This window comes from Aspergillus foveolatus (assembly GCF_047715535.1).
Source record: "Aspergillus foveolatus strain CBS 279.81 unplaced genomic scaffold BDW70scaffold_3, whole genome shotgun sequence".
Classification (NCBI taxonomy): domain Eukaryota; kingdom Fungi; phylum Ascomycota; class Eurotiomycetes; order Eurotiales; family Aspergillaceae; genus Aspergillus; species Aspergillus foveolatus.
Window position 1 is genome coordinate 766,165 of NW_027396067.1, and position 27,592 is coordinate 793,756.

The 27,592-nt window shown below is 50.3% G+C and overlaps 12 protein-coding genes across 12 annotated transcripts; 6 read left to right on the top strand and 6 right to left on the bottom strand.

The window, feature by feature from the left end:
* Nucleotides 1–231: 231 nt before the first annotated feature.
* rpnL (proteasome regulatory particle lid subunit rpnL) lies at nt 232–1,518 on the top strand. The gene is made up of 2 exons (XM_073735346.1): nt 232–898; nt 970–1,518. The coding sequence occupies exons 1-2, from the start codon at nt 347–349 to the stop codon at nt 1,246–1,248; spliced, it is 831 nt and encodes a 276-aa protein (XP_073600321.1). The 5' UTR covers nt 232–346; the 3' UTR covers nt 1,249–1,518.
* On the bottom strand, nt 1,398–2,723 carry BDW70DRAFT_147173 (uncharacterized protein; the record flags this gene model as incomplete). The annotated part of the gene is made up of 2 exons (XM_073738677.1): nt 1,398–2,430; nt 2,512–2,723. 2 exons carry the CDS (start codon nt 2,721–2,723, stop codon nt 1,398–1,400), a joined length of 1,245 nt encoding a protein of 414 aa, XP_073600322.1.
* A 137-nt stretch (nt 2,724–2,860) lies between these two features.
* BDW70DRAFT_64840 (epoxide hydrolase family protein) lies at nt 2,861–4,705 on the bottom strand. The gene is made up of 8 exons (XM_073744470.1): nt 4,335–4,705; nt 4,154–4,287; nt 3,831–4,103; nt 3,771–3,779; nt 3,529–3,718; nt 3,348–3,468; nt 3,114–3,269; nt 2,861–3,058 (listed from the first exon to the last, which is right to left on the bottom strand). The coding sequence occupies exons 1-8, from the start codon at nt 4,553–4,555 to the stop codon at nt 2,966–2,968; spliced, it is 1,197 nt and encodes a 398-aa protein (XP_073600323.1). The 5' UTR covers nt 4,556–4,705; the 3' UTR covers nt 2,861–2,965.
* A 771-nt stretch (nt 4,706–5,476) lies between these two features.
* BDW70DRAFT_64886 (DUF1917 domain-containing protein) lies at nt 5,477–6,786 on the top strand. Its single transcript, XM_073744472.1, has 2 exons — nt 5,477–5,707; nt 5,762–6,786. The coding sequence occupies exons 1-2, from the start codon at nt 5,647–5,649 to the stop codon at nt 6,637–6,639; spliced, it is 939 nt and encodes a 312-aa protein (XP_073600324.1). The 5' UTR covers nt 5,477–5,646; the 3' UTR covers nt 6,640–6,786.
* BDW70DRAFT_64887 (COG1/VPS51 family protein) lies at nt 6,787–7,861 on the bottom strand. The gene has a single exon (XM_073744473.1). The coding sequence runs from the start codon at nt 7,807–7,809 to the stop codon at nt 6,934–6,936; it is 876 nt and encodes a 291-aa protein (XP_073600325.1). The 5' UTR covers nt 7,810–7,861; the 3' UTR covers nt 6,787–6,933.
* Nucleotides 7,862–8,018: 157 nt separating this feature from the next.
* Nucleotides 8,019–8,765, top strand: BDW70DRAFT_156002 (OB fold domain-containing protein; the record flags this gene model as incomplete). The annotated part of the gene is made up of 1 exon (XM_073740131.1): nt 8,019–8,765. The coding sequence occupies one exon, from the start codon at nt 8,019–8,021 to the stop codon at nt 8,763–8,765; it is 747 nt and encodes a 248-aa protein (XP_073600326.1).
* Nucleotides 8,766–8,834: 69 nt separating this feature from the next.
* BDW70DRAFT_156003 (SKI complex subunit tetratricopeptide repeat protein SKI3) lies at nt 8,835–13,174 on the bottom strand (the record flags this gene model as incomplete). Its single annotated transcript, XM_073740132.1, has 3 exons — nt 8,835–12,753; nt 12,807–13,007; nt 13,059–13,174. The coding sequence occupies 3 exons, from the start codon at nt 13,172–13,174 to the stop codon at nt 8,835–8,837; spliced, it is 4,236 nt and encodes a 1,411-aa protein (XP_073600327.1).
* A 97-nt stretch (nt 13,175–13,271) lies between these two features.
* BDW70DRAFT_64899 (sterylglucosidase 1) lies at nt 13,272–16,178 on the top strand. Its single transcript, XM_073744474.1, has 5 exons — nt 13,272–13,503; nt 13,560–14,062; nt 14,117–15,048; nt 15,099–15,417; nt 15,476–16,178. Exons 2-5 carry the CDS (start codon nt 13,679–13,681, stop codon nt 16,121–16,123), a joined length of 2,283 nt encoding a protein of 760 aa, XP_073600328.1. The 5' UTR covers nt 13,272–13,503; nt 13,560–13,678; the 3' UTR covers nt 16,124–16,178.
* A 171-nt stretch (nt 16,179–16,349) lies between these two features.
* On the top strand, nt 16,350–21,030 carry BDW70DRAFT_64906 (karyopherin MSN5). Its single transcript, XM_073744476.1, has 11 exons — nt 16,350–17,597; nt 17,650–17,838; nt 17,889–18,360; nt 18,412–18,536; nt 18,584–18,655; nt 18,706–18,930; nt 18,981–19,084; nt 19,130–19,388; nt 19,439–19,581; nt 19,629–20,227; nt 20,289–21,030. The coding sequence occupies exons 1-11, from the start codon at nt 16,767–16,769 to the stop codon at nt 20,960–20,962; spliced, it is 3,693 nt and encodes a 1,230-aa protein (XP_073600329.1). The 5' UTR covers nt 16,350–16,766; the 3' UTR covers nt 20,963–21,030.
* Nucleotides 21,031–21,102: 72 nt separating this feature from the next.
* BDW70DRAFT_64913 (putative NADH-ubiquinone oxidoreductase subunit GRIM-19) lies at nt 21,103–22,043 on the bottom strand. The gene is made up of 4 exons (XM_073744477.1): nt 21,933–22,043; nt 21,706–21,812; nt 21,491–21,643; nt 21,103–21,413 (listed from the first exon to the last, which is right to left on the bottom strand). Exons 1-4 carry the CDS (start codon nt 21,981–21,983, stop codon nt 21,365–21,367), a joined length of 360 nt encoding a protein of 119 aa, XP_073600330.1. The 5' UTR covers nt 21,984–22,043; the 3' UTR covers nt 21,103–21,364.
* Nucleotides 22,044–22,428: 385 nt separating this feature from the next.
* On the top strand, nt 22,429–23,667 carry trm10 (tRNA (guanine(9)-N(1))-methyltransferase; the record flags this gene model as incomplete). The annotated part of the gene is made up of 1 exon (XM_073740133.1): nt 22,429–23,667. One exon carries the CDS (start codon nt 22,429–22,431, stop codon nt 23,665–23,667), a length of 1,239 nt encoding a protein of 412 aa, XP_073600331.1.
* A 343-nt stretch (nt 23,668–24,010) lies between these two features.
* On the bottom strand, nt 24,011–26,241 carry BDW70DRAFT_168790 (Six-hairpin glycosidase-like protein; the record flags this gene model as incomplete). Its single annotated transcript, XM_073742548.1, has 2 exons — nt 24,322–26,241; nt 24,011–24,262 (listed from the first exon to the last, which is right to left on the bottom strand). Exons 1-2 carry the CDS (start codon nt 26,104–26,106, stop codon nt 24,011–24,013), a joined length of 2,037 nt encoding a protein of 678 aa, XP_073600332.1. The 5' UTR covers nt 26,107–26,241.
* Between the last annotated feature and the right edge of the window lie 1,351 nt (nt 26,242–27,592).

The window sequence follows — 27,592 nt, forward strand, 5'->3', positions numbered from 1 at the left end:
GATGCTCCTATCCATGCCTTTTCTCCCCCTCGCAAGTAAGCTTCGGTAACTTCAATATTGGTTAGCATGGACCGTCATTTTTCAATGGAAAGTATGAAATAAGTTAACTATTTTGTCTCCATTACATAAGGACGTGCAGCATAACGGTTGCTGGCATGAGCTCACGTGATCTTGCTGCCAAGCCGTGCGGCGAAGCTGTTAGGTGAGCTCTCCAACCTGAACAACGTCAACCATCAAGCTCAAACCTTACAACTCCACACGTTCCTGTGCCTTTCACCATTTACAACACCTAGCATCTTCAATATACCTCTTTTACTACGGTTATTAGTCCACAAATCCAAGTGCCATGGCCAGCGAACTGAGGTCCCTTGTGGGAGACCTCACCAATGCCGTAAATCGCAAGCAGTTCGACACCGCAAACACCCTCCTCGCTCGCGCAAAGCGGACCCTCCTCCTCCAGAACGCTCTTATTCCCACCTCCTCCACAAACCCCGAACTCCTAGTCCTCGCCCGTGAGACCCTCGAGCTCGGCGCTCTCTCCGCCATCCGCCAGACCGACGCCCCGGCCTTCACTCGATACTACCAGCAGCTGCAACCGTTCTACGATCTGGAGCGGGAAGGGAGCAGCACTCTTGACACGAGAACAAGCCAGCGCAGCAAGATAACAGGACTTTACCTCTTGCTGCTACTTAGCTCTGGAGATGGATCAAGCTTCCATACGGTTTTAGAGGGTTTGGTTGAAGAGGCGAGCTTGAAGGGCGGAAATGTTGAAGATGATCCGTTTATCAAATATCCAGTTGATTTGGAGAGGAATTTGATGGAGGGGAGCTACGATAAGGTCTGGCGCGAGACGAATTCAGAGAGGGTGCCATCGGAGGATTTCGCGCTGTTTTCGAATGTATGTCTTGCTGCAATTCCGCTGAATAGGTCGGAATACGCGGAAGAGTATTTGTGCTAATATATCTTTAGGTACTTGTTGGAACCATCCGCAGCGAGATCGCGGATTGCTCCGAAAAGGCGTACCCATCTCTCCCGATCTCCAACGCCAAAAACCTTCTCTTCCTTGAGTCTGAAGGCGCCGTTATGGAGTTTGCTCAGCAGCGTGGATGGACACTTCGTGATGGACGGATATATTTTCCTGTTGAGCCGGAGGCGGCGACCCGCTCAGAGAAGGATATCCTTGTGGCCAGCAGCACGATTATCGAGAATGCGATTGGGTATGCGCGGGAGCTGGAAACGATTGTCTAGACGCGGCTTTGTGTGCTAGTACTGGTTGTATTTGTGTTTAGAGCGATACAATTCACGTCTTCTCCTCAACCCCTAGGTAGGAGGTCCAACTGCTTGCACGTTGAAGTATGAGCCTTCCATCTCTAGGGCTTTATCATGGAAATCGTAACTTATACCTCCACCCGCCATACACAAACTCTCTGGTCATAAAAGCTACTCGACACAACCCGGATCTCTGGACCAGCCCCTCCTTTCCAGACGTCCGACGCATAATTCATGCTCTCATGCTCCGTAAACTCTGCCAAAATTTCAATGACAGCTTCCCCTTCTCCAGGAACCGTAACCTTCACTACCCTCGTCCCACCATGCATACAGCTAGCTAAAACCAGGAACGTCCAATCCTCCTTGCTGGTGAAAGTGTGCATACTAAGCAACTGCAACCTCCAAACCCCACCCCCTAATCCCATCTCTGCAAGGACCTCGCCCCTTCCACCTCGACAAGCATGGTAAACACGCAGATGCTCGTCATAGCTTCCCGTGAGTAACAATGGCTCCCCATTTGCGGCTGCATGTGAAAGCGGAATGGGGAGCGGCAGGATAGATGTTACGCCTGCGGTGTGGTGGAGGGCTTTGTCGTCAGATGATACGAGGGTTGCTGGTAAGGCGGATTCTTCCTCTTCGTCCTTTTCGTCGCGTACTGTCTGGTTGGTTAAAACTGGGATATCTGCGAAGCGGCGCGTATGTAACGCGCCAAAGTCATTTCCAGTGAAGAGATAAGGTGTAGACACCTTTCCCGCCTCTGAGGAAGTCAAGTACGAAGTTGCCGCAACAAACCACACCTCGATCGGTTGCTTCGCTTCGAAAGACCCAAGTTCGGTGGCCGGTCCATCCCCATTCGCAGTCAAGCCGAAAACTCCCGTCCGCCCATCACTAAACGTCACGGCGAACCCATCGGAGCTTGCATCGCCCCCTTTCGGGTTCAGCCAATTCTCCGGCAACCAAGCCAAGAACAGTGCTGGGATTGAGGGGTTCTCGTGAACGCTCTTCGTCCAAAGAAGCGTGAAACCAGTCTCAGTCTCTGGTGAGACAGTGAAGAGGGAAACGGAGGCGTCGCTTGTTGCAATGGCGAGAGTGTCTTCCTGCCTTGGGTGAAAGTGGAGATCGAAGACGGCAGCATTGATGCGATGACAAGATTTTTGGGTCCTGTATTATGTGAGCACAGTTGGTCATTTTTGATCATCAAGATCAAGAATATGCGTTGAGAAAATGATGGGCAGTAAATACAGTGCGTCAGTCTCCGGATCCAGGTGCCAGAGCTGCAGGGATCCCGATTTTGATTGCTGGATTATTTCTGATCCATCTGTGTCTGTAGTCTTTGCTTCAGAGAGGAGGTAGGTGCCGACTACGAAGTTGTTGGGAGATGCTGGACAGAATTGGAGGCAGCTAGGAGGCTGGTCCAGATGGATTGTTGTGGTGGAGGAGGGATGTTGAAGCATTTTGTCTGTGGCAACGATATTGGAACTGCGCATTTGATTTATGCTTGGGGGGAAATGGAGAATTGTTTATATAGGGTTTTATTTTTGGGATTGAAGAGTTGCAGACATATAAATTTGATACTGGTCGAGATTTACTTTTGCGCGGTCTTGGCAGTCGGCGGCGATCTATATCGAGAAGCTAGGTATGTCCAGTACCAAGTAGATTATATCTAAGGCAACCATGATTGGGTTCTGGCCCAATTCTACTTGGAAGCACTAGACCAAACCTGCGTCACGAACTCCGACAGGTCCTCCTTGAATTTCTTAGGTAGTTCCAATGCCGCGAAATGCCCACCCTAGATACCGGATCAGTGATCTTGCGTCCAAACAAAAATCGTTCAGGCAATTTACCTCAGAGTGCTGTTTGAAGTACACCAGACTCCCCGTCTTTGCAACCCATGACTCCGGAACAGGAATTAGCTCCTTAGGGAAGTAGGAGAACCCGAATGGCTTGTGGATATAAAGCTCATTTAAAAAGGGCGAAGGGCCGGGCGGGATGGGGTTAGTCTGGATGATCTCAGCTACACGTCAGTATAAAATTGAAATTACACCAATAAGCTAGCGGCGTAGACAATGCGTGCTTACTTGGCGGTAGGGGTATATAGCCCTTGGAAAGGACTCCGTGAACCAGTAAAGGGTAACCAGTTCTAGTATTTTGTGTTTGGAAAAGGGAGTGTCTGGCCAGTCGAGATATTTCTCTCCGACCCTGCACATCTATCAGATATTCTGTAGATAAAATAATTACTAGGAGAATGGGGAAGATTACCATGCAAGCAATGCCAGAGGACTGGAAGCAAGAACATGACCGATTGTGGCTGGTTTGGTGCCATGTTCTTCTGCGTATGCCTTGCCGTACGTGAGAAACCAATTTGAGCGCTCCAGACCGCTTTTCTCAAGCTCGTTGTGGCATTTGTCTGAGATCCCCTCTGGACGCTTAACCAAAGGGCAGAAGTTGACTCGGGCCAGGGTCAGTCATGGAAATCGAAACGGCCGGAGAAATGGACTTACGATGAACCGCTAATAAAGTCAGCATTCACACTTTCAGCGCCGTATAAAGATCATCCTTACCTTTACAACTGTCGTAGCCTACAGCTAGTATCCGAGCAACGGTGCTTCCAATGTCGCCTCCTTGTGATACATATCCGCCGGAAAAACCGAGACCTCTCATCAGCTGATCGACAATGCGGGCTGAATCGGCATTCTTGAAGTCCCTGTCAAGTGGCGGGCCGGATGAAAAGGTGTAACCAGGTAGTGAAGGCACGATCAGATGATACGGCAGAGTACTAGGAGAGTACTCGTCCTTGAAAAGTTGAAGCAGCGGAAGAAACTCGAAATAGCTCCCTGTCTTGCGGTTGAGATTGTGCCTCTGAGAGATACTCAAAATGTCTTACCAGGCCATCCATGCAGCAGCACAATAGGAACCGCATCTGATTTTTCTGAAAACAGGGCTGCGAAATGAATAGTCAAGCCCTCGATCTCAGTCGTGTACTGCGGAAAGCTGTTGGCATGCTCTTCAACTGCTCGCCTGCAAAAGTTAGGGCCAAGCAACTACAGACAAGGAGGCTCATATACCAGTCGAAATTGTTCAGCCACTCTTCCTTCATGGTAGACAACCACTTATGGGTGACGCCATACCGGCCGTCTTCCTGGAGGTTTTCATACGTCTGAGGGGCAGTCCTGGAGAGCCTGAGCAATGTCTTCAAATCGGAGAGTTGCTCATCCGAAATCGCGACACGAAAAGAAGATGGCGTGATGGTCGCGGTGGAAGGGAGCTTCGTGAAGAGAGCAGCCATCTTGATATGTTGCTTGATGAAGCAGGGACTGGAGGTGAGACGGGGTATCTGTTACTATATAGGTTGCAGACCGTGGATGCGGGGTTGATGGGCGGACCGAGATCTGCACTGTCTTGAATGTTTTGTCAGCTCGTAGAGACCTTTATCAGAATGACTCACGGTTACCTTGTGCGTGACGGCGTGCTCAGTATTATTAATGCAATAGGCAGCTCATCGGGTGACGTTTTTCTTCAGTGGTGAGATAATGCGGGGGCTCCTACACTAGGTATCCGGAGACTCTCTGCCTTTGTCGTACTGACAACTTTGAAGGATATGCCATTGCCCGTAGGGCCCTTGATAGATGCTTATATGTTTTGGAGTATAGTGATGTGTCATGAATGTGTCTTGTACGTTGGCTAATTCGTGTTTTTGGACTATACACTGTTTCTTCAGCTTCTTCCCAGCATCAGCCTCTCTGAAACTGTCATTCAAAGAACTAGGACTCACCAGGACACTACCTATGTCATCCACCTTTTTTTTCTTCATTGCAAAGCGTGTAGCTGAGGAATAAGAGACAGTTTCGCGTCTTAGCTTGCCGGCCTAGTGGTCCACGGGTAGCTCAAAATGGTGGGAGATTCGGGGCTCCAGCGCCCCAAATTTAGGGCCCGCGGCCTTAAACTTAGACGGGAAGATTATCTCCTGACCAGTCCCAATCCGTAGCTGTACCTGTCTACCAGATGTTTACATTCGATACCTCGAATTGTAAGTTGCTTACAATACTAAATGTGGCATTGACTAACAACCAACCTGGGTACTAGGCTTTCATTGACTAGTTAAGGGCCGCCGCCGCCGCTTGGTTTCGCTGCACGACTCTAAAAGACACAGATACGGGCTCTTGTACCCAGTGCTGGCACGGTACATCAGCGTTTATTCGAATCAAATTCTGAATACTCCTTGATCCTGGACTCCCAAACAGCAGATAGGCGTGGGCTCGAAGGGTAAATTTTAGGGTTTCAGGTTCAGTCAACTTAAGACATCTGCGGCATATCCGTCAGAAACGACTCAAATCACAGCCGCTCGCCTATAAGGCACGTCGCTTCTCTATAAGCAAGATGCCCGAATCCATGACTCTCAGTCCTGAGGACATATTCTCCGACGAATCTAGCTTCTATGGTACGCTATCCAATCGCAACCAACAGGTAATCTTTCGTGCTGACAGTGCCCGAGGCTCTGAGGAAGAAACAACACAAATGGAAAGAGAGGCAGCTACATACGATCCAGAGACTTACTGGATGAGAATCCACCCGCACCTCCTAACCACAATTCAGGCTCGAAATCAAGAAGAAAATAGACAGCTCTCCAGATCGGCCGAAGAAAAGAACAAGATGGCTTATTCACCAATGGATATCGATACTGACACTGGATACCTCCCGCCCAATGAACCGGGGCCAAATGAATCTAGCACCGACTTCCTCAAACGCGTACCCCCCTCAACTACAAGAGAAAAAGACGTCGGCCCCTGGATTTATGTGCATACAGACCAGCTTGCATACCACAAAGAAGACCAAGCAGGATTTATCACCAAGGGTCTCGAAGCCCTAGATGAGTTCGTGGACCAAGAAAGAAAGTTGCGCGAAGAAAACGACCGAAAGAAGGGGAGCGCCATTGCCCTATCCCGAAAAGTGAAACCGTTACAGCGCGAGTTGGAAAGACACATCTCCGAACTAGCACGCGAAACAAACTGCATCACCGGCAAGTGGATGATGTTCATCACCCCCGACCAGGTTGATTCGTACTGGGAAGCTGTTGCTGACGCCACAATGAAAGGGCTCCTGGGAATTGGCGCCAAGGTGGCTACGCTATCGGATTCGGATGAGCAAAACAAGGCTCGGCTTGTGGCGGTTTACACAAGGGACTACGACGATATTGCGGATGTGAAGCGGGTGTTGAGGAAGCTTGTGGAAATGAAGCTTGTGAAGAGGGGGGAACGACCGACTTATTACAAAAGGGATGCGTTGACGTATTTGAACATCAAGTCGGGGAATCGCTATGGAATGAAGGTGACAGCGTTATCGAGTGTGGATGTATTGGGTGGGAAGGTCTGACTTGCTGAAGTTCAATTTGTGCATGAATATAATGGGTATCTAGAGATATGACTAATGAAATGACGACTCATGTTCGCTGGTGGCTGATACACATTTGGCCATGGTCGGCTTCATCCGGTCGACTGCGAAGCCATGCAGGCCAAGCCGTGAGTACTCACAAGCCGACAGGAAGCCATGGTGTCCTGATGATGCGGCCACAGTCAAGGCCTGAACGGGCTTATCAGGGCAAGGCCTGCCTGGATATGTTGTTACGACGATTTTCGACAGTGAGAGGATCAACTCGAAATCAGCTCCTCAGTCGGCTTCGTTCTCCTTCTGCATGGCCTTCTCACAGGCCGTACGAACTTCAGCCACACCCTTAACTCCTTTCCACTTTTCCAGCAACCTTCTCACCTCCTTCCAATCCTTCTCAGCCTCTTCCCTCTTCCCATCCTCAACAAGCTTCCCCAACCTCCCTGGCGCATCAAGCACCCATCTCACAGTTTCTTTCTCCCTTCTCTCCCTCTCACGCACCGGATTGCTCTCCCTCATGCGCTCGCTCAGCACCTCCCCCTCCCGAATAAGACTCCCCGCAGTCTCTGCCACAAATGAAATCGCCGGCCCCAGCGTCTTCGTCATAGTTAATGGCGCCCCCCTCTCATCCATACTTTGTCTCATCTTCCCTATCGTCTCGACAGCCCGAATGAGCTTCGAATAGTTGTCATAAACCAGCGCCTTGCGCTCCCCATCTAGTGTACGGATATCACCAACGAGTGTATTCTCCGCTTTTAAGATAGTGGCCAGGGATGACGTAGCAAGAAGGTTGTTCACGTATCGCTGCGGATCAAAATCTGGACTGTCGAGCTCTGTGCCTGCTACCACGGTCGATGGGTTCGAGATGTCGCCGGCATCGGTGTGTCGGGGGACGCTCCGCGAGCGGCGGCCATTGGGGCCGAGCCCCGCAGCGTCAGAGGGCTTGAGGTTATAATAGTCTCGGAGGGCGGCGCGATTGCGGCGCGGATGTAGGGATGGTGAGACGGCGCGGGCTGTTGAGGGGGTTGATGTTGCACTGAGGCTGCCGGCGATGGAGGTGTTTAGGGCGTCGAGGGATGGGCGTCGCGAGGAGGCGGGTGTTGGGGAGTGAGCGCGGGATGAAGCGATGGATGGGCGTGGGGAGGAGATGGTAGACATTATGTATTATACAAAAGGATCTGGAGTGGCCAAGACAATCAATAGAAAAAAGGTAGACGGAATGTCGATTTGTGAAGATGACAGCTCCTCCGACGCGGCGGCTTAATCTCCCCGGATTTGCTCCACCACAGCTTTGGTAGGTACTTTTCTCTTTTACACCTACAGGTAACCACATCTACTCCATAACCTCCAATACCATTAACACAACCATGACAACTCTTCAAGACCAACTAGCAGCCCAAATACAATCCAAATCTCTCCCCGTCTCTCCCACTTGGTTGTCCACCTTCCTCTCAACTGGCACCCACCAACGGACGCCTCTCCCAGCGCTCACAAAGACTGCCCTTTTCCGCCTGCTGAACACCGACTTCCGCGAATCACTCACGTCTCGATCTTCGACTTTCACATTACCCGTCGACATATTCGACCCCAATGTGCAGGAGCGCCGTCTGAGCGGCCCGATTCCGCTGCAAGTCCTCGACATCGAAGATATTGGCACGAGCATCTGGAATCAGGTTGAGGCCATTGAGCGTGTGGAGCGGGGAGAGGCAGTCCGCGGGCGGGAGATTGTGCGTGCAGTGGATTTAGGCGATGAGCAGGATGAGAATGGGGGTAGTAGTAGGAGTGGTAACGCTGGTCTGAATGGGAATGCGAACGAGAGTAATGGCCCGCACAGATTAATTCTTCAGGATGCAAAGGGAACTAGGGCTGTTGGGATTGAGATGGCCCGGATTGATGGGATCGGGATTGGGCGGTTGCCTGTCGGTGGGAAGTTGCTCTTGAAGAATGCTACTGTAGCTCGAGGCATGATTCTGTTGACGCCGGAGAGTGTTACGCTTCTCGGGGGAAAGATCGAAGCCATGGATCTCGCTTGGAGGGCTGGGAGGAAGGCAAGACTGCTGGAAAAGATTACTGGGACAGGGACTGAGACAAGGGCTGGACGCGGAGGCGCTTAGATCTAAATGTGAGTTTCCCGGATGTGGTCTTATTTCTGATGGTTATTTCTATATACCTACAGCCTTTGACTAGGTAGCTGATGAGACTATATGGCTCAGTTCCTGCCAACCGCCTTGCATCCATGGCGCAACCATGATCGCCCGCAGTGCATCGCTAGCCTTTCCGGTCTGTGAATATGCCTTTGACAAGTCGTTAGCGTCAAGATTACTTCGAGGAGGAACACTCTGCAGAGCGGTCTTGACGCCCATTTCAGCAGGGTATGATTCCTGTGCGGCCGAGGATAGTTCCAGCCAGCCTTGAGGGTCGTAAGGCGCTCTCATAACCGCCGCCGCTGCCTCTCCAATACGTCTCGTCTCACTTGGGACATCTGAATCACCAGCAATGCACGAGGAGATTGCAGTCAAGAGCTTGATTAACCTCCCTCTCTGATGAATCTCGATATCGTCTCTAGTGATCATGTTGTGGAGATCGGACTCAACGGCCTCGATGACGTCTCTGTCATCGTCAAGAAGCGCGATTGCTCCCAAAAGTGTAACCGCTCCAACATGATCTGGATAGCTCTCAACGCATTCAAACAGCTGCTGTCGAGCAACGGTCCTTTCCTCTTCGCCGCCCTTTGCCCACAGGACCTGTGCGAGCAGACAAACGACGTCTGGGGAATTATCCGCTTCTTGAAGTGCATCGCGGAACATGTCGATTGCATTGTCCATGGATCTCATATAGTAATGCGCAAGACCGGCTGTCAGATGCGCGGACAAGCGCAGGTTTTTGTACATTTCAGGCTCGAACTTTTCGGAGTCTTCCTCTGACGACAGCATCAGTGCTGTTTCTGCCTTCTCTGCAGCCTCTTCGTATTCCTGGCGAGCCAAGAGCACACGGGCAATGTCCGCATTTGCTTGTGCGTATCTGGAAAGTGATGTCGCCGATTCAGACACCTCATATTCTGCCTCGACATGCGAACTAAGGCTGCGTAAGTTCGACTCGGCGTCTGAGAATTCCCCTATCCTCTCGGCTAGAAGGGAGAAGAGATGGACAAAGGGTAGGTCGGATGGATCTTGGCTGGTCAGCTGATAGAGTGTGAAGAGCGGCTGGATCAATTGGGAAACTTCGTTTGACACTGAAGCGTCCGCAACGAGATGATCAAACAGCGTTAGTGTATATTGCTGCTTGGGCAATCTTGACGATGACCGAGAGATGTCGAAAGCATGCTCAAACAGCCCCCTAGCCTCCCGTGGTTCACCAAACAGGAGAGCGAGGAAACCCTGGCCAACCCACGCCTGTGGATAATCAGGATCAGTCGATTGCGCGCGAGTAAACGCCTCGTTGGATAGTTGGATTTCATTATGGATGAGGTACAGCGTTCCCAAGTTCGTCCAAACCTGTGCGCTTCGGTCATTTAAGTGCAAGCTTCGGACGAATGCGTGCTGCGCAACTCTCGGGCTCATGCTTGTGGTCACCACCCCAAGAGCATTCCAGAACTCAGAATTCCCAGCCTCAAGCTCAATGGCTCTCTTGAAACACCGCATTGCTGCCTTTAGAAGCCTGCGCGACTGCTTCTTTTTCTCACCAACAAGCTTGATGCATCTGGACGCTCGGTACTCTGCCCAGCCAAGATTGTACCAGGACACAGCCTGGGCATGAGTGTCTTGCAGCGAGACATGGATGGCACGTTTGTATGCCAGAATAGAGGCATACATGCAGCCGTTCGCCAGGGTAAGAATATCTTTCTCATCGTCCAAAGCCGTCAAGTGATTTTCTCCAACATCATCGACATCTGTGAGGATGTCCAGAGCGGAAGCTTCGAGCTGAGTGGAAAGTAGAACCCGGACTTCCTTCATCGGTAGTTTGGCTGCTTTTGACTTGACATATGAGAATATCGCGCACGCATCGCCTACGCCCTTCCATAGGTTGAAAATGTCGACTCTTTCAGTAGCCAGCGACTTGGCCACAATGATTGCCTTTCTGGCATGCTCGGCACAGTCATTGAAGAGCCCAGATTCGAGGCACTTCCAGGAATTCTCTGTAAGCGTCTGAAGTAATGCTATTGTAACACCCAGCTCATTGGGTCGGATCTTGAGCACCTCCTCGTATCTCGCGATGGCATCGTCATATTCACCGAGTTCCCGCTTCACGTTCGCAAGCATGTACCGAGCGAACCAGATTTGCCCTTTTTCGGTGTTCGAGAGCGTGGGTTCCAACTGCTGGGCGTGATAAAATGCCTTTGTAGCGGCGATGTATCTGCCGGAATTGTGGTAACTTTCACCCAGACCAACCCACGAATGATAATCATCAGGAGAGATTCGTAGAGCCGCTTGAAATGAAACAATACTCTTAGGATACTGCTGCTTGTTAATCTGGACTGTACCGAGAGCAGCGTATGGCCAACTGTAGCCTTTCCTTTTCGAGCCGGGCGCAGGTTTTGCCTTGCCAGAGTCAACGACACGTTGCGAGACAGCTTCAACAAGATCCCATTCCTTTTGATCTGCAAAGGTCCTCGCTAACCTCTCAGCTGCGACAATCTCAGACGGGGATAGTTCGAAGGCCTTGTGGAAGCATCTCCGCGCTCGAACTTTGTCCTTCTTATAATCTGCATAGTAGAGGCCCAAGCTAGTATAAGCCGGCGCGAAGCTTATATTGGCTTGAATGGAAGCGAGAAAACTGGCATACGCACCAGCCCGATTTTTCCGGGCAGCAGGTGATGGATCAATCTCCCACTGGCAGTATCCGATGCGATAGAGAATCTCGCCCTTGAAATCTCGGCTTTCTTTTTCCGAAGATTGCAGCTCTTCGAGCACGTCTTGGAGTCCTGAAAGGCCGGAAGAAAGATCTCCATTTAGTGCTTTACACCACGACAATTCGCCGCGAACTTTGAGGTTTGAAGGGTCCCGCTCTAAAGCACGTTCCAAAAAATTGACCGCTTCCGGGTAATCTTCATCGACCTTGAGGATGAGACCGATGCCGAGAAGACAGCTGGTGGAAGTTGGATGCCTTTGTAGTATATCCTGGAAAATCCTCTGAGCTTCAGGATGATTTCGTGGGGACTGGTGGTAAATGAGGGAGTTCGCGAGTGCTATATTCAGAGAGTCGGAAATGTTTTGAAGACTGATACCCGTCCTTCTGACAAGGTCATTCACATTTTGAAGTCCCTTACGGCATACATCGACAACACTTTCGTACTCCTCGAGAGACGAATAAAGCTCCGCCATGATTCTGTGGGCAACAATTGATGCGGAAGACATTTCGAACCCTTCCACCATCATGAGGAGGCGATCCTGTGCAGCCACCTCTTCTCCATTTCCATTTTCGGATTTCTCAGCTTCTTCATTCCGCTTGGCCGGCTCTTTGGGGAACGGAGAGAGGTCGCTCGCCAAAAATCCCTTGAGGACCTTGGTAAGATCATCTTCAGGGAAGAACTCGATGAAATCTTCAAGAAAAGCCCGGTCCCATTGGGAGAAATTCTCGACGTCTTGCCACTCTAGTACGATCTTCCAAGCGAGTTCAAACGGATGTTTGATAATAACCATATCTCGAGCAGCCTGTATCACCTCTTCTCTCTTCGCATGCTTCTCATTCGTGGGAAGAACAGTAAGAACATCATATGCCCTCTGTAGTAGTTTCTCTTCGTATGTGCGTCGAATTTGGTCATCGTGCGACCAATTGACGATTCCCCGATATAACTCTTCTAGTTCGCTCCGCCTGTAGGCATCTCGCTTTACTTCCAGAGTAACCTGGTCGATACGTGCTCCAAGGCGAGTTCTTCGTTCACCGATCTCCCGATTAATAAACTCTCTTTCTTCCGATTCGGAAATTTCGATGAGACGTTGGTAAGTATGGGCGGGGTGAGGCAGACGACCTTCGAGGTAATCATAGAGTGGGCTTGTCGGCAAATGTAGTTCAAGGGCTCTCTTGTACTGCAGGCGGGTTCCATTCTTCCTTGCAAAGGCAACATATTTGTCCACAGCATCTTGACATCGATGTTTATCGTCACTGGCGTTCTAATTAGCGTCTAAGGTTCCGCCACGGGACCGTCCTTCACTCACAGAGCAGCAAGCACCAGCCCAAGTTTGATTACTACATCTCGATACTGCTCCAGGTACTGATTTCCTTGTTTTTCATAGAGACTTATGAGTCCCTGCCACGCTGTTTTATCGTCGCCCTTGATGCGAGTGGCCGCGAGGTACGCTCTTTCGGATTCGAGGAAGTGATTCAGTTTATCTTGCGCAAGACCAAGAAAGACATTTCTAGGTGTCGAGCATTAGTACGGCGCTGAAAGAATGTGCCACTTCACTCACGCATGATAGTTTTGAGGCTGTTCCTTGACAATGGCCTTGGCTTTGTCGGCTGCAAGCTCGAAATTTTTCGCATCGAGGGCCGCCCGCACCTCCTTGAGAGCCGATTTGCTTGACATCTTAAAGCAATCGCCTCATGGGCTTGTCGGAGGTTGCTATTTCCTGGCTTGGGAGCTTGGAGAAGGGAAAACACTCTCGGTGGGGAAGCCGGACACTGCGTGGACTGCGGTACGTCAGAGCCCGCTTATCGCTCTTGAGGTAGCGCCGTTTCGTCTCCGCATTGCTGACTGCAGCTCCCCATGATAACCTCCAGCTGATCTATGACTGATTCTATATTGACTTGTGATATTATTCGCTCTTTTCCCAAGATCACGAGAACATCTATTTGCTATCGTTGTGACTGAATTTCATACTTTCTTGTTTCGTCGACGTCAAGCTGCATCCATAGGTGAGCAGCTCTTATCAGCAGCATCAAGCGCGTCTAACATATGGTCAAAACGACAGAGCCAGACTGATATCCAGCGCGGTAAACATTTCTTATTAGAATCACCGATCACCTTTTCTTCAAGATCTTCACCGATTTTATACCGGTAACCGCGGACCCGGACAAGTTCAGCTCGAGCATGGCGTCCCTTCGCCTGCGAATCGATGGCGCTAAATTCAAAGATCCTCAGAATCGTGAGATTACATTAAGAGGAATCAACGTGGCAGGCGAGGCCAAATATCCAAAGTCTCCCAATGTTCCGTCGAACGTCGCTGATAATTTTTTTAACGCCGACAATGTCTCATTCGTCGGACGACCGTTCTCACTTGACGAAGCACATACACACTTTTCCAGGCTGTGGAAACTCGGTTATAATACTATAAGGTACATGTTTACTTGGGAGGCCATTGAACACGAAGGACCTGGTAAATATGATGACGAGTGGATATCCTTCACTATAGAAGTGCTTAGAATTGCGAAGCAATATCGGTTCTACGTGTTCATGGATCCGCACCAGGATGTGGTAAGTTTCCATGGCTTGCATCAAAGTCCTAGGGCTCACTGCTTGTCAACATAGTGGTCAAGGCTGTCTGGAGGTTCTGGTGCACCCGCGTGGACTCTTTACGCTGCGGGCTTCGACCCTAGAGGATTTAAAAAGACCCAGGCCGCCTTGGTGCAGAACACATGGGATGACCCTGCCAATTTCCCGAAAATGATCTGGGCTACGAATTATACAAGACTGGTTTGCCAGACGATGTTCACGCTCTTCTGGGCGGGGCGAGACTTCGCACCAAAGGCAATCATAGACGGCATGAATATCCAGGACTACCTTCAGGGTCACTATATCTCTGCTTGTAAATACTTCGCGCAGAAGATCCACGATGCTGGCGACCTTGAAAACGACGTGGTTATCGGATGGGAAAGCCTTAACGAACCTCAACGGGGCCTGATTGGCTACCAAGACATATCCGTCATACCTCCAGAACAACAGCTCCAGTTAGGAACATCGCCGACTGCTTTCCAAGCTATGCTTACCGGTTCAGGTCGTGCTTGTGAAGAGCCAATATGGGGGTTCGGAGGGTTCGGTCCTTATCAGAGTGGCCGGGAACTTGTGGACCCCGAGGGTGAGACCGCTTGGCTGCCAGTAACCTATGATGACACCAAGTATGGCTGGACAAGGGACCCTAACTGGAAGTTGGGCGAATGCTTGTGGGCTCAGCACGGGGTCTGGGATCCTGCGACAGACGAGCTCTTACAGAAAGATTACTTTGCGAAGAAACCCCGAACTGGAGAGCCACTAGATTACGACAAGTTTACTAACACCTACTTTTTAGAGCACTATAGAGCTTATACAGAAGCTATCAGGAGTGTATGGCCCGGTGCTATCATGCTTTGCCAACCTCCAGTCATGGAGATTCCGCCTGACATCAAAGGGTCAAATGATGATGATCCGAATATGGTTCATGCTGTTCATTATTATGACGGCCTCACACTCATGTCAAAGCATTGGTCAGTAGTATCTCCCCGCTTCAGCAGCGTAGTTGTTTTAACACGCACAGGAATCGTCTGTATAATGTGGATGTGATAGGCGTCCTCCGTGGGAAATACCTCACGCCAGCTTTCGGCGTAAAAATAGGAGAGACGGCAATCCGAAACTGCTTGCGCGATCAGCTTAAATTTCTGAGAGACGAGAGCTTTAGGTACATGGGGAACCACCCGCTGATATTTACCGAGACTGGGATACCCTACGACATGGATGACAAATACGCCTATAAAACTGGTGATTACAGCAGCCAGATTAGCGCTATGGATGCATGCCACTACGCGCTAGAAGGAAGTTCCTCCAATGGCTTCACTTTGTGGGTTTATACGGCAAAGGTAAGAAGCTCTCTGGACCACGGATTCGTATATACGGCGTCCCTAACAGCTCCTTCAGAATGATCACGAATGGGGCGATCAATGGAATGGAGAAGATCTGTCTATATATTCGGTCGACGACCTAGAGCTTCCGAGCGGCAAGTTCTTGGATCACGGATCCGTTAGCCGGTTAGACCACCAATCCCCTTCATACTCGACCAGCCACAGCCACAACAGCAACCAACAGATAAGCCCTAGGAACTTGAAAGATGCGATCAAAACATCTTCTATATCGTCACAAGTATCTCAGCTAGATGAGGACAAATTGGGATACCGTGCTGCAGAGGCTTACCTTCGACCTAGCCCTATCGTCACTAATGGGTTGGTATCGGAGTACGTGTTCGACCTGCGAAACTGTAGTTTCTCCATGTCACTTGTTGGGAATAGAGTGATATCGGGACAGGATACCCCGACGGAGATCTTCCTCCCGGAATTTCATTTCCCGGAAACCCATACCGAAGTGAATATCAGCTCGGGGGAGTGGTTGATTGACCACGTAGAGCTCAGCGATGTCCGTGTCCAGCGGCTCCGGTGGTGGCATCCCGAGGGTGATCAGAGTATCAAGATCCTGGGTGTCAAGCGCAAGGGTGGTGCTTTAGCAGCCCCATCGGCAGAGGACGTTAGCTACTTTGAGCAGTGTCAGACGGGAGGATGCATAGTGATGTAGGCTGCTTTTCTGAATTCGTCTTAGCGTTCAGGCACGTTGTTTCTAATGATTACCAATGATATCTGAATCATAAACGAATACACAGCTGCTCCAGACCACGGTTCATACAGTTGCCTTATCTGATGGCTTATCGATAAGACAAAGGCGGTGAAGAACTGCCCCTCCGAGTCGGTGTGGGCATTGCGACCGAGCGCGTGGAAAATTCTCCCAGACTGCGGAATACCGCCTTCTTTAACGATTTATCAACAACGTCCGTCCTAGTCAATAGCAGGAGAGTTCAACTTCGGCTTTCGCACAGAGCATAGATTGTCGGGGAAGGTTGGAACATCCCCTTCCCCGTTTCCCGCACAATCTTCTACAGCAACAACCTACCTAGGAGCTATCCGGACCTCAGCCGCATTCTTACGTGCACTACCTAACCAGTCCTTGAACCGCTAGCCGTGCTGCCTGGGTCTTGACCACCACCACACGGTCTACTTGCTCTGATATCCCAGGTCACACCAACGAAGAATCAGACAACACGTACTGCTTCCTAAAAGGTGGATACAGGCACGGCCCTTCTTCAAGTGGCGGTGAATAACGTCCTTGGTGCCGCGATCTCCAAGTGCCATAGTAGTTGACTCGGGTGACGACCGGCGAAACCATGGCTGCGGAAGAGGGACTTGTGGATGGGAGCATAGCCGATATTGTTCGCGCGCTTGAGCTTATACACAACCCGTCGTCAACGAACGAGCTCCGCAGAGAGGCTTTACAGTTCGTGGAGTCACAGAAAGAAAGTTCCTCTGCTGCTCGTAATGGATTCATGCTAGCATCTCGCAGAGAGAATGATGCATTGGTCCGCTACTTCGGGTTGACCCTTCTCGACCACGTCCTCCGCAATACTTCATTCACCGCCACGGACGAGATCACGAACTTAAGGGACATTGTGTTGAAGCTTGCCGAGTCCATCCAACCGGAAGATCCTACGTATATTCGCAATAAGATCCCACAGCTATGGGCCGAAGTCGCCAAGCGGACCTGGGGACTGGATTGGCTTGATATGGACCAGCGTCTTGTCCAATTCTGGAACGCGAGCCTTGTGCACAAAGAACTTGTCCTGCTTGTCCTTGAGACTCTATCGGACGATATCTTCTACAGGGAGGATACTGTTTCATCTTTGCGCGGAACAGACCTGAACCGAGCTTTGGTAGAAATCTGCACGCCACTGGCGGTATTTGAGCAGGCGTATCCGGAACGCGACAACCATGTCGATATTCGCTGTGGCAATGAGGGTTGGCTGACTCGGATATGCGAGTTTCTCCAGCAATGCATTCCAAGCGTACAACACTCGAAGGAGGCAAAGGATGCTGCCTTGAAGGCTTTGGCTAACCTGAAGTCAGTGCTAGTGTGGTCAATACCCAAAGCTATCCATCTCTCAGGCTGTGTTCCAAGCATTGCTGGAGCTTTCACCTGTACTGATGAACAAGTACTACTGGTATGTTTATATCAGTCCTTGCTGGAGAATAGGCCGCTTACCAATAACCTAGGCCGCCGTCGAGGCACTACATGCGCTATATAGCAGGTCGGCCTATGACATAGAGGGCTTCCAACCATTAGTACATCTGATGTACGAAACGGAATCTCTAAATGTAATATCGAAGCTATTCCAGTGGTCAATTGTTAACCCAGAAGATATCGACGACACGAAGTACACAATATCCAAGAAGCTTTCAGAGGTATGGTTGGCTTCCGACCAATATAATATACTACTAATGCACTGAAACAGATGGTTTCTTATGTTGCTGGATTTCTCGAAGAAAAAGGCTTTTCAATTGAAACTTCAGCTGGTGTGGACTTGCCATTCTTTTTCCATCTCATGTTAAACGTTGTTCAGCATCGCAGTCTCACCGTGTCGATACCCGTTCTTCATATTTGGTCCAAACTAATTGCCAATCCGAAGATTGGGAATCTAGATGTTGCGATCAACCTCATCCCTCCACTACTAACCATATGTACTGAACGCCTTGTGCACTGGGAATCTCTCCCCGCCGATTCTGAGGATCCCACCGTAATTTTCCTTAATGAAGATATAGACACCATTCCGGAAAAACATGCCTTTGTTGGAAACTATCGACGCTATTGTTCGTCCATCATTGAGACGATAGTTCAGAAGCGACCTGAAGAGGCTATTCCACATATTCTTCTTGGGGTCGACAACAACTTAGATAACCTGTACAGTGGAGTTGAGCGCTTCACTGGTTCGTTTGTTCCTCGTTCCAATTTAACTGAATCAGGCTAACAACCGGTAGCGAAATCCTTCTCGAAGAACTCAGTGCCTTTGATGCGTGCAGATACGCAGTTTGCGGTAGTGGAGGCAACTTTGAAGGGGTACACAAAATGGGTTGCAGTGCACGGGAGAATGCCACAACAAGATGTATGCTACTAAACTCATGCAATTGGGCTCCCACTAACGAGTTGTAGGAACAAAGGCGCGGCCAGTTGGAAAATATCTTGGAAACATGGGCGTACAAGTTGATGCAAAGGAATTTCGAAGTATGTTCTGTCCTTTGCTACTACATTCTCATCGCTGACCATTGGTTCAGGACCCAATATTGAAACAACGCATTGTGAAACTAGTTGTAGATATTTCCGCCAAAGCGCTTGATAAAACGCCTAGTTTCGCGCTCAAGGTCCTAGAGTACACTCTCATGACACGTCTACCTGACCAACCCGAGTTTCCGAATTATTCAGAAGCTGTGAAGGAACTACACGGGCTGGCTAGCCACGAGCTGCGTCGACTTGCGACTCGCTATGCTGACTACTTTTCCGTGAGTCTCCAATCCCTAGGAACTAAAGAAGACCCTGCTGATGCACGAAGACCTTCTATGACCTTCTAGAGCCAAAAATTCAAGAGATCACCATGGCCAACCGGGTGGACGACAAGCTTCACATGGAGTTCACCTCGATCCTACTTATTATTATGTAAGATAGGCTTTTTTATGGTTGTTTGCTTGCTGACACCTCTAGGCAACGTGCAAACAATGTCGACCCGTTTCTGCGTCAGTCCCGGTTAGCATCGTTTGTGGAGCCTATCAAACAAGCCTGGCAGGATGATGAGATCCGAAGTAAATGTTCAACGTTTGAAGGGTTTTGCAACCTGCTTGGACTGCAGAACGTGGGCCCGTATATGCAATCAAAACAGGCTCAGAAGCTAGCAGATTGGTCAGAAGTACCTCTTGACGCGGAAGGCAAGCAGGTCCAGGAGGAAATGACACAGAAATTCCAGGTAGCAGCAGCCTTGAAATTCGATTACAGCTAAAGCTAACATCGATGCAGCAACTACCTTTGAGAGGTACAAAGACAATGATGGCCGTCTCCACAGATAAGCTCAAGAAAGCAGATCCGCCGTATGAGATCGCTTGTACTCTCTGGCACGACCTGATCCCAATTATCTTGCCAACCCTATTGCAACTTGTTAGGTAAAAACCATTTAAATGATTGGATGATCTGAGCTAATAGCCCGCAGCAACGCTCATGCGTTCCACAATCCGGAGAACTGGGCTGGCTTACCCGGAGATATGTGGGGTATCGTCGAGCGTATATTAACTGACAGATTCTGGCAAGCCGGCATATCAAGTGGAAGTCGGGATGAATTCTATGCTAAGATCACTGCTTCGCGGACGTCTCTTGAGGGTTTCGCATCCTCAGTCAGAGGGAAAGTCAGAGCAGTCAGGGAATCTTGCTACTCCATGCTCTTCAGCATGAGTAGGTTACGTGAACATTTCTACGGGTTTGCGGAACTACCTGGTCCTTTATCCCAAGCACTGTTCAAAGACTCCTCCCATCTCTCCTCCCATCAGTTCTCCGTCCTTCTTAATATCTCTAGATGCATAATTGACGACTGCCCTGTCCGCTTCCGAAGCCAGTTTTTGCCACCAATGCTGTCCACGCTATTTGTCAATATTGACCGAAAGGTCACTTCCGAATGGGAATCCATTGAGCAAAGGAAGGCAGGTTTGGGAGATGGCGACCTGGCAGATGAAATGAAATCAGAGAGCATCCTGCGACAACTAACGTACTCCGCGGTTATTATGGTAGCAAGCCTCCTGGACCCGCAACGAGGAGGTATGCAGCCCAGTGCAGAAACTAGCAGCTTTGCCCATCGAGCTAACCCTTTCCTACATAGACCCTGACGAAGAACCTACGGACCCAAGCGCACCCCAACCGCTACCCGCACTCTCAGACTCCATCCGACACTTTGTCCTCTCATCCACCGAGATTTTCGAGCCATTGATGCTCTTCTGCACCCACGCACTGCGCATGCGCGATACCCGATGCTGCAGCATTATAACGCGAGTTATCCGATCCATTTTGCAGGACTTTGCCCCTCCCCACAACTCACAAACAGTCGTAACCATCCGCGAGTTCATTTCCTCCGAAGTACTCAAAGCTTGCATCACCTCCGTGCACGAGCCCTATTTCGTCGACATGCAAAAAGACCTCGCCCAACTCATCGCATCTATATGGGTTCTCTACGGCTCGAGCACACCCACACCAAAGGCTCTCATTCTCAGCCTTCCTGGCATGACCGAGGAACGGGTAGCCAGCACCGAATCTGCTCTCGTGCGCTCCACATCAGCCCGCCAACAACGCGCTTTAGTTCTTGACCTCTTGGAGGGACTAAGGGGCGTCAGCATTGCCGAACAAGGCAAAATCTTGGGATCACGCGAAGAGCGCCGCAAGGCGCGCAGTGCTCTTCAGGAACGATATATGAGCAACGAAATGGAGGGTCAACAAACCCACAAAGTCGATATAAATGATGGGCCTGATCTTTCCGGTGTTGCGGACATGTTTGGTTAAGCATGGCTGCATTGCTTTTGTATATTATTCATTCTCAGCGTATTGTCGCATATAATGATCTGAAGAATAGATAAACTCCTAGGACTAGAAATAATTTATGCCTACATTGTGCTCATTAACCTCGTCTGGTCTCCGATACACATATACCCTGATCTGAGGGAGACTTGCAAACACACTCAAGCAAACGCGCTGTACAGAGTCTACTGAAAGAAAAACGAAATAACAAATGTTGTGAACTAGTCTGTCTTTTTTGCAGACGGTATATCTACAGTGTACATTGCTTCCTGAACCTTCGACCTTACCATACGATTCAGTATCGTCCGTGTCCTCAGCAGAGCGCCTTCTCTAGTCCTCACATAATACAACTCTGAACCTCACACCAATGTTATGACTCTCGGTCCCTTAGTTAATAGCCTTCGCCGGCGTGTACGCAAATGTAGGACGAACAAATCTAACAGCCACCATTAGTCACCGCCGCTTCCATCAACAATATTCATCTCAACAAGCAATGATGAAGAAATTACGCACCTGTCAGAGTTGTAGACCTTCGTCTCAGAGCCCAACAGCTGCTGCTCACGCGCCTTGTCAGCGTAGTACCGACGGACCTGGTCGCGGTCTTCCTCAGCCTGGAGGAGGGGAAGGATGTGCAGACGGCCCCAGATCTTCTCACGGGCGAGTTCGCTGGCGCAGTTCATCAGTTTCTCTATTTCTCTTTGCTGTGGTAGGAGCCAAGCTATGCATACTTTTGTTCCCGGATACCGTAGAAGAGCTTGTAGTAACCGTAGGCCATGAAGAGGTGCATGCCAACGAGATAAGTGATGGGTCGGAAGCCGCGAGCGGGGATGTTGCGCTATTCACATTGTTTGTTAACCTCTCCTCCCAATCTAACGTAGACTGCCCACGGCATAATCGGGTTCATCTCAGCGACGAGTGTGCTGCCCGTAGGGAGGAATTCGTCGGGTTGGCGTACCTTATACTGCACTTGCCGGTAGCCCCCGGCTGGGGGCATATCCTGAGGCATTTTGGCGACTGACGGTATCGGCGGCGGCCTTCAATCGATGTGGGAAGGGGTGGGATTTCGTAAGTCAGTTATGTATGCGATGATGATGGAGTTGGCGGAGAAGTTGGGATTATGGTCACGTGAAGAAGTTGCATTTGGTAATTGGTGCTTGGGGAGTTTTGATTGGCCGGATTTCGACTGTTTTCAATTTGTAGAAGCTGCGGATCGGCCCCCCTTGGATGAAGTGAGGACTTACGCTGGTATACTCGGTATACTTAAGATACCTCGAGAATTGATATTCAGATTCGACTGCTTTTACAGGCAATGTGACAAAACAAAACTGGCGTTGTTAAAGCTGAGACGAAATCACATGACTTCGTAGGTGATATTCTCATGTGGGGCTTGTCATCTGAAGCCTTTTTCCGACTGGAACAATTACAGTAACCTGCCATTAGGCAATCACAAAATGGAAGAGGAAGAACGACCCAGGAAGATCCAGAAGCTTGGGAGTAACGAAGTTCACGGATCCGAACCGCTAATGACCGGCGCAATCAAAGGCGCGCAAGACGACGCACCTCCGGCCGAACAAACCGACGGCCAAAAAGCGATACCCGGCGCAACCACGGATAACTCGAAGGAGTCTGAAGAGCCAGCATCCTCTACTGCTACGAATGGACCAGGACCTACCGAGCAGAAAATATCAAAAAGACAGCTGAGACGGCAGGCCAAGCTGGAACAATGGGAAGCCAAGCGGGAAGAGCGCAAGATCATACGGAAGCAAAAGAACGCTGCGCGAAAAGAGCGCAGACGTGAACTTTGGGAAGAAGCAAAGCGAGAGGGCAAGGACCCAAACGAGGAGTTGAATAGACTATTCCCTATGACGACGCGGACACGGCACCGCAAATCAACACGGCTTCCACTGACACTGATCATCGACTGCGGATTTGACGACCTGATGCAGGATAAAGAGAGAGTCTCGCTGGGTCAACAGCTTACTCGGTCGTACTCTGAAAATAACAAGTCTGCATTTAACGGTCATTTGATCATTTCGTCTTTCAATAAAAAGCTGAAGGAGCGCTTTGAGACGGTGCTTCACAAGACGCACGAGGGATGGAAAGGTGTACGCTTTACGGGTGAGGATTGGCTGCACGCTGCGAAGGAAGCAAGCGAGGTGATGCAGGGACCCAATGGCGGAAAGCTAGTTGGCCCATTTGAGGACAAGGCTGACGCGAAGCCGGAAGATGGGGAAATTGTCTACCTCACTAGTGACAGCTCAGAGACGCTGACAGAACTCAAGCCGTACAGCACATATATTATCGGCGGACTGGTAGACAAGAACCGGCATAAAGGGATCTGCCACAAGCGAGCAACGGAGTTGGGGATCCGAACGGCAAAATTGCCAATCGGACAGTACATCCAGATGAATTCGCGCCCTGTCCTTGCCACAAACCATGTCGTGGAGATCATGGTCCGTTGGCTGCGATTACGGGATTGGGGAGAAGCATTTATGCAGACTCTTCCGCCGCGAAAAGGTGGCGCTCTAAAAGACTTTGTCAAGGGCCAGAGGGATTCGACACCCCAGGAGGATGTTGAATCAATTACCGAGAAAGGAACAGTGTCGGAGGCAGTCGAGGGTGCTGAAGCTACTGAACCCGCTGAAGCAGCCACGCCAAAAGACATCGACGCTGTACAGGAGAACAAATAAGACGAATAGACGAGCGCAGCAATGAAACACCAAATTTCAGCTACTTTAGATACCCCTAGTAACAGCCTATTTTCGTGAGATAGTCCTTACTCAATAAATTTTGAGCCTGTCGAATGTCTGCTATTAGAGGTACGGCATATCGCTGAAATTGAAAATAGTGATTAAGCGAGTTTTGCTCTTGACTGTAGCGCAGGCAATATCAGAATGTGTCCGTCCATGGAGAATCGCGTTCAACTTACCCCAGCCTATGGTGGCCGACCACGCTCTACGCGCATACGTATCCACGTTGGATTGCGAAGAAACAATAGTCGTTAAGCATATCTAGATTCCCGCTGCAAAGCCCTCAACCTTTGGCTCCCAGTGCTTCGGAAAATGCATGCCCTCTTGACCTTCCCATCCGCCAGCCATCATTGCAACCGCAAGCAGCAATGCGGACGACGCCGGAAAGTACGGTGTAGGCACAACCGTACCCACAGGATTCCCAACATCGTCGAACTGGAAGTGCGAATCCAGTAACCACCCGACAGCCTGGTTCACATCTCCTAAACGAAGCGACGTCATCGCGAGCATCGGGAAATCCCAACCATAAGACTTGCTGAAATCCCAGGTTTCAATAATCCGATTCATGGTAGCGTTGACAACGGATATATCTACAGCAGCCGTTGGTGGGAGAAGGCCGTACACGGCAATCTGGCTGGGGTGATCTGCTGTATAAACGGCGTTAGTCCACATATCCGGCAGATCAGCAGAGATGGGATATCCGCCGTCGACGATAGGCAACGGTGCTAGATTGTGAAGGACCCAGGTCCAAGACTCAGGGACCGGAATATCCTGCCGCATCCTCCAGTCCGAGGCAACCTTTAAACCGAAACGCCAGTAGGCAAGTTCAAAGGTCGGGTTGTATGTTGAATTAGGGCTCGTGTTCTCTGACGACGGATACATTGGCGGGCCAAGATCGTATACGTGTGTCGACGCATTCCACCACGCATAAGAGACCATCCACGTCGCGAGCTCATCTAGAAGATGACTCCATTTGTGCAGTGTTGTAGAATTGGGCCAGGACCGATACTCCAGCTCCGCGAAGAACATCGGATGCGGTTGCTGCCAGATCAGGAGGGCGTTTTGCGGTCCAGGTGCCGATGCCCCAGATGGGTCGCTCATCTTCCCTAGTCGTGCACCGGCGTATCCCTGCTTCTGCGCACGCTCGATGGATGAAGGTAGGAACCGCTCATATACGTCGAGACTGCGGTGCAGTAGATCCCATTTGTTCCAGCGCGCCCAGTGGCCGAGATGCCAGAAGACCATTTCCAGGTGGAATTTGCCGTACCAGCCGTTGTTTTGCAACCCGGACTCCTGCGGAGGGTCTTTGCCTGCGCTGTTCACTGCGAGCAGGTATTGGGAGAGGATAATGCGTCTTTGCAGCTCCTCTGCGTCTGAAGACCCTGATCTTGTCAAGTCCACAAACGCCCCTGATTCCCAGTACTGAGCCCACCATTCCGTTGACGCTTTCTGCACCGATTCAAATGGCTTGATTTGGACTTTTCTCGATAGTGAGAATCCAGTACTAAAAGTGAATCTGCTCGATTCGCCGGCGGGCTGGAGTAGGTACCGGTGCGTTCCTTCAAGGGGGCCGCTTAGATTGCCTTTTTCCTCCCATCTAATGATGTTGAAGTAGGAAATGCCCCCCAGCGAGTGTCTGATTACTGACTTTTGCTCTGTAATGCTATTCAACGAGGTATCATGCGCTGATACCGCAGTCCAGTTGCCGACAAAGGGGGCTTCGAACTTGTTCATCCCCGTTGTTAAGGGATAGTCAAAGAAGACACCCAGGGAGCCATCCCGCAACAGCGATGACTGTATATCAACGGCAACAACATCAGATCCTGGGTCTCCGACCGTTGTGACAGAGACCCTTTCTCCCTGCAGGGTAAACTCCGAAGTCAGAATCCCGCTATACAGATCCAAAGTCTGCACGGCGTCATGGACTTCCTCAACAGAGATATTCCGACGCTTATACAGGAACCCAACACGGCCAAGATTAACCCGGTGCGGATTCGCAATTAACCACTGCGAGATCTCTGCCTCAGCTGGGTTAGGTACGTTATAGTTCACGAGGCGGCCATGGGTCCACCAGTCCATGCCGGTGAAATCACTTGAATCTGTCTGGTTGGGAGCTGTTGGGAGGGAGTCGTTGCACCAACACCAGGAGGATAGGATATTGAACGCCAGCAAAGTCTGCAGCCCGGTGATGTCGGCGCCGAATGCGAAATCGCCGTTGCCAACCTGCACGGGGGTCATGGTCGAGAGGCTTGAGCGTACGGGGTTATACTGGCGGACGACATTCTTGCGAACTATACGTGGTTCTTTCTGTGTTGTCGATGCATTGATCATCGTTAGGGCAAGGAGGAGAGGTCCCAGAAAAAGGCGGAGGGAGAGCATTTTGTGGTTTTGACTGTTAGTTTAGGGTATTATGGCACTGCTTATATCTCTCTGCGGCCATGCACCGTTTTTCTGCGGGGTAGACTGCATAAAGCGAGTTCAAGCTTTTGGTTTCTGATGTCTATCAAACGCTGGTCTTGGTTTAAACTACAATATATAGCCTAAATCGTTGACAAGACGTTATTGGTGGAAGAACGTCAGAGTCCGCGCAGAGTGGGAGAAAAGTCACTAAAAGTCACTATCAGGCTAGCTTGGTAATAATATACTGCAGAGTCTTGATGTTTAGCTCGGCTCTGCCTTCCATGGCTTGTTGCTGTATATATCCAGACAAATATCCTCTCCCGAAGATCAAAAGAGTCCACAGCTCATGCTATCCCCGTCGAACAAATAGAAGACCGGCTATATAGAATTGACTTAGATCCAATGGAATGACCGGCATCTACTCGGGGCCTCATTCTTGTCTTGCAGTTTAGGGCTTGCAATTCCACTAGCCCTGACCAGCTAGTGCCTTGACATCATCCATGCTTAGGTACCTTTCTTCGGCCGGTCACAGAACAAAGGGATATTTGACCAATCACCTAGCTCTCAGTATTTCATGAAGGGCCGGCATTTAAATCCAGGGACTGTACCTTGGGTAGTACAATCGCCTTGCCACCGGCTTGTTTTCCATGCCGTCCACCTTGCCAGAAGGGATAAAAGGCCCCCAGGCCTCAGACTGAGGTCAAGCACTGCAGTCCGCTATCCTGGAGCAATAACAACATCCTCCGTTCAAAGCACTCCATACCCACTCCAAAAAGATGCACTTCGCTACCGTTCTCACTGTGAGCGCCCTCAGCGTCCTCAGCACGGCTGGACCCTCGGCGATCCAGCCCCGTCAAGCAGTCAACACGGTTTATCTCGGCTTATACAGCAATTCCAGCTGCGCCGGCACCACAGGAGGTGATGTGGACCACATTCACCTTACTGGAAGCGGCTATCACAACTGCTTCGCCACCACCGTCAAGCAGTCCGTTGCCGTCTCCCAAAGTCTAAGCGGGTAAGCGGCCATCCGTCGGGTCTCAAGAGAAGATCAAGAATAATGACTGGCCTACCTGGTCTACTGTATGTAGGGCATGCACTATCCAGGCCTGGTCTGAGACTGATTGTAGCGGTTCGAGTACGGTTATGTCCAACAACGGCTGCCATGATACTGCGTATGCGAGTATTTCCGTGTTTTGCTGAGAGAATTGTAATCCCACTGGGTTATTTGCGAGGGTTCAGGCTAGAAATGCTCAATACTTGTCCATCTCTACCTGGGAGGATGGTTCAGTCTGTTGAGTGAATTCTACCCAAGTTGTCGCGGCCAAAGAATGTTGCTTGAATACTGTTCGCTCTGCGTAGCTTTCGCAGGTTACTGCCTAGTGGAAGCTCTCATGGCCCTGGCTGGACCGCAAGAAGGAAGTCGACAATTCGTGGCTCGTCCCAAACATTGCACCACTGGGGGGTC

What these genes read in the sequence shown, in the direction of transcription:
- BDW70DRAFT_64906 (XM_073744476.1), top strand. Translation starts at nt 16,767, where the DNA reads ATGGCTGCGGAAGAGGGACTTGTGGATGGGAGCATAGCCGATATTGTT. An exon ending in ACCCTATTGCAACTTGTTAG is followed by an intron (nt 19,582 to 19,628) that starts GTAAAAACCATT and finishes AATAGCCCGCAG; the next exon opens with CAACGCTCATGCGTTCCACA. An exon ending in CCTGGACCCGCAACGAGGAG is followed by an intron (nt 20,228 to 20,288) that starts GTATGCAGCCCA and finishes TTTCCTACATAG; the next exon opens with ACCCTGACGAAGAACCTACG.
- BDW70DRAFT_64887 (XM_073744473.1), bottom strand. Translation starts at nt 7,809, where the DNA reads ATGTCTACCATCTCCTCCCCACGCCCATCCATCGCTTCATCCCGCGCT.
- BDW70DRAFT_64913 (XM_073744477.1), bottom strand. Translation starts at nt 21,983, where the DNA reads ATGCCTCAGGATATGCCCCCAGCCGGGGGCTACCGGCAAGTGCAGTAT. An exon ending in ACCGGCAAGTGCAGTATAAG is followed by an intron (nt 21,813 to 21,932) that starts GTACGCCAACCC and finishes CAATGTGAATAG; the next exon opens with CGCAACATCCCCGCTCGCGG. An exon ending in TACGGTATCCGGGAACAAAA is followed by an intron (nt 21,644 to 21,705) that starts GTATGCATAGCT and finishes GAACTGCGCCAG; the next exon opens with CGAACTCGCCCGTGAGAAGA.
- BDW70DRAFT_64899 (XM_073744474.1), top strand. Translation starts at nt 13,679, where the DNA reads ATGGCGTCCCTTCGCCTGCGAATCGATGGCGCTAAATTCAAAGATCCT. An exon ending in TGGATCCGCACCAGGATGTG is followed by an intron (nt 14,063 to 14,116) that starts GTAAGTTTCCAT and finishes TTGTCAACATAG; the next exon opens with TGGTCAAGGCTGTCTGGAGG. An exon ending in TGTGGGTTTATACGGCAAAG is followed by an intron (nt 15,418 to 15,475) that starts GTAAGAAGCTCT and finishes CAGCTCCTTCAG; the next exon opens with AATGATCACGAATGGGGCGA.
- BDW70DRAFT_64840 (XM_073744470.1), bottom strand. Translation starts at nt 4,555, where the DNA reads ATGGCTGCTCTCTTCACGAAGCTCCCTTCCACCGCGACCATCACGCCA. An exon ending in TGGCTGAACAATTTCGACTG is followed by an intron (nt 4,288 to 4,334) that starts GTATATGAGCCT and finishes TAACTTTTGCAG; the next exon opens with GCGAGCAGTTGAAGAGCATG. An exon ending in CTATATACCCCTACCGCCAA is followed by an intron (nt 3,270 to 3,347) that starts GTAAGCACGCAT and finishes GAGATCATCCAG; the next exon opens with ACTAACCCCATCCCGCCCGG.
- BDW70DRAFT_64886 (XM_073744472.1), top strand. Translation starts at nt 5,647, where the DNA reads ATGCCCGAATCCATGACTCTCAGTCCTGAGGACATATTCTCCGACGAA. An exon ending in CGACGAATCTAGCTTCTATG is followed by an intron (nt 5,708 to 5,761) that starts GTACGCTATCCA and finishes ACAGTGCCCGAG; the next exon opens with GCTCTGAGGAAGAAACAACA.
- rpnL (XM_073735346.1), top strand. Translation starts at nt 347, where the DNA reads ATGGCCAGCGAACTGAGGTCCCTTGTGGGAGACCTCACCAATGCCGTA. An exon ending in ATTTCGCGCTGTTTTCGAAT is followed by an intron (nt 899 to 969) that starts GTATGTCTTGCT and finishes ATATATCTTTAG; the next exon opens with GTACTTGTTGGAACCATCCG.